This window comes from Elephas maximus, chromosome 1 (assembly GCF_024166365.1).
Source record: "Elephas maximus indicus isolate mEleMax1 chromosome 1, mEleMax1 primary haplotype, whole genome shotgun sequence".
Taxonomy (NCBI): Eukaryota; Metazoa; Chordata; class Mammalia; order Proboscidea; family Elephantidae; genus Elephas; species Elephas maximus.
Window position 1 is genome coordinate 86,613,481 of NC_064819.1, and position 1,491 is coordinate 86,614,971.

The 1,491-nt window shown below is 39.8% G+C and overlaps 1 protein-coding gene across 1 annotated transcript; it reads right to left on the reverse strand.

Annotated features, from left to right (window-relative positions):
• Window positions 1-209: 209 nt before the first annotated feature.
• LOC126077746 (olfactory receptor 2B11-like) lies at window positions 210-1,148 on the reverse strand. The gene has a single exon (XM_049887361.1). It carries the CDS (start codon window positions 1,146-1,148, stop codon window positions 210-212), a length of 939 nt encoding a protein of 312 aa, XP_049743318.1.
• Window positions 1,149-1,491: the final 343 nt, after the last annotated feature.

Genomic DNA, 1,491 nt, shown 5'->3' on the forward strand with positions numbered 1-1,491 from the left:
AAAATTACAAAAAAAAATGTTGAGATGGGAATTGTTTTGCTATATGTATTTTCACCAAAATTAAAAAAAAGAATGTCAAAAACATGATGCATTTTGCAAGAACATCATCTAACACGAAACTTTTGTAATTATGAGGCAAAACTGAATTATTGGTAAAATTTTATATACACATTCTCAAATTGTTCATTTCATTTGATGTCCACCAACTTTCACCTGTAAGTGAAAATCTTCCTCACCAGGTTACCTAATGCCCCCTTCACATCTTTAATCCTAAGGGTGTAGATGAAGGGGTTGAGTGTAGGTGTCTCCACTCCATAGAAGAGAGCCATGAACTTGGGCTGGTCCCTTGTGATGGAAGAGGGGGACTGAAGGTACATGCTAATGCCTGGACCATAAAATAATAAAACCACTATGAGATGGGAAAAACATGTCCCAAAGGCCTTTTTCCTTCCCTCAGAAGACTTAATCTTCAGCATAGCATGCCCAATACAAGCATAGGAAGCAAGAATTAGGCAGAGTGGAAGAGCTAATATAAAAATGCACACCACAAAGAGTGTGAGCCCATTAGCACTCTTTTCACCACAGGCAATCTTTATCAGAACAGGAATCTCACACACCAAGTGATCCAGTTTGTTGAGACCACAGAGTGGCAACTGTAATGTAATAGTGGCCTCTGAGACAGGATAGGTCATTCCGCTCAGCCACACAATGGATACTAGGAGGACACAGATTCGCTGATTCATGATGAGGGTGTAGTGAAGAGGCTTGCAGATGGCCATATAGCGATCCAAGGACATGAGAGCCAAGAGTAGACATTCTGTACCACCCATCATGTGGAAGAAATAAAGCTGAACTGCACAGCCCAAGTAGCTGATTGTCTTTTTAGAGCTTCCCAGGTTAAATAACATCTGAGGGACAATGCTTGTGGTATAACACATGTCCAAAAAGGAGAGGTTGGTAAGGAAGAAATACATGGGGCTGTGGAGATGGGGATCTAATTTGGACACCAGAATGATAGTGATGTTTCCCATCATGGCCGTAGAGTATGTTATCAGAAGAATGACAAAGAGAGGAAGCTCCAGCCAAGGACGGTCAGCAAAGCCTAATAGGATAAATTCTTCAGGGCGGCTTTCATTTGTTACTGCCATTATCTTCAGTTTATTTACTCTATAACAGGAAAATGGTAAGCAAGACACAATGAGTTATGAAATAATAAAACATGTTTATGCATTGGTCATACATTCATACAATATGGGGTACAGTAACTTGAAGACAATATATAAGGGTAACATTATTTCCCCTCATGACAGCACAAATGAAGGGCAGTCACTTTAACCGTTCTTAAACTCAATTTCTTCCTGTGTATACAAGATGGCGATAACTATCTCCTTGGGTTGTGGTATCCAAAGAAAAATAGATATGGAAGTGTTTTGGAAACTTCAGAGTAGTGATTTTCAACCTTTGGTTTACACAGTAATTGGCTGAGGAGGG

What these genes read in the sequence shown, in the direction of transcription:
- LOC126077746 (XM_049887361.1), bottom strand. Translation starts at nt 1,148, where the DNA reads ATGGCAGTAACAAATGAAAGCCGCCCTGAAGAATTTATCCTATTAGGC.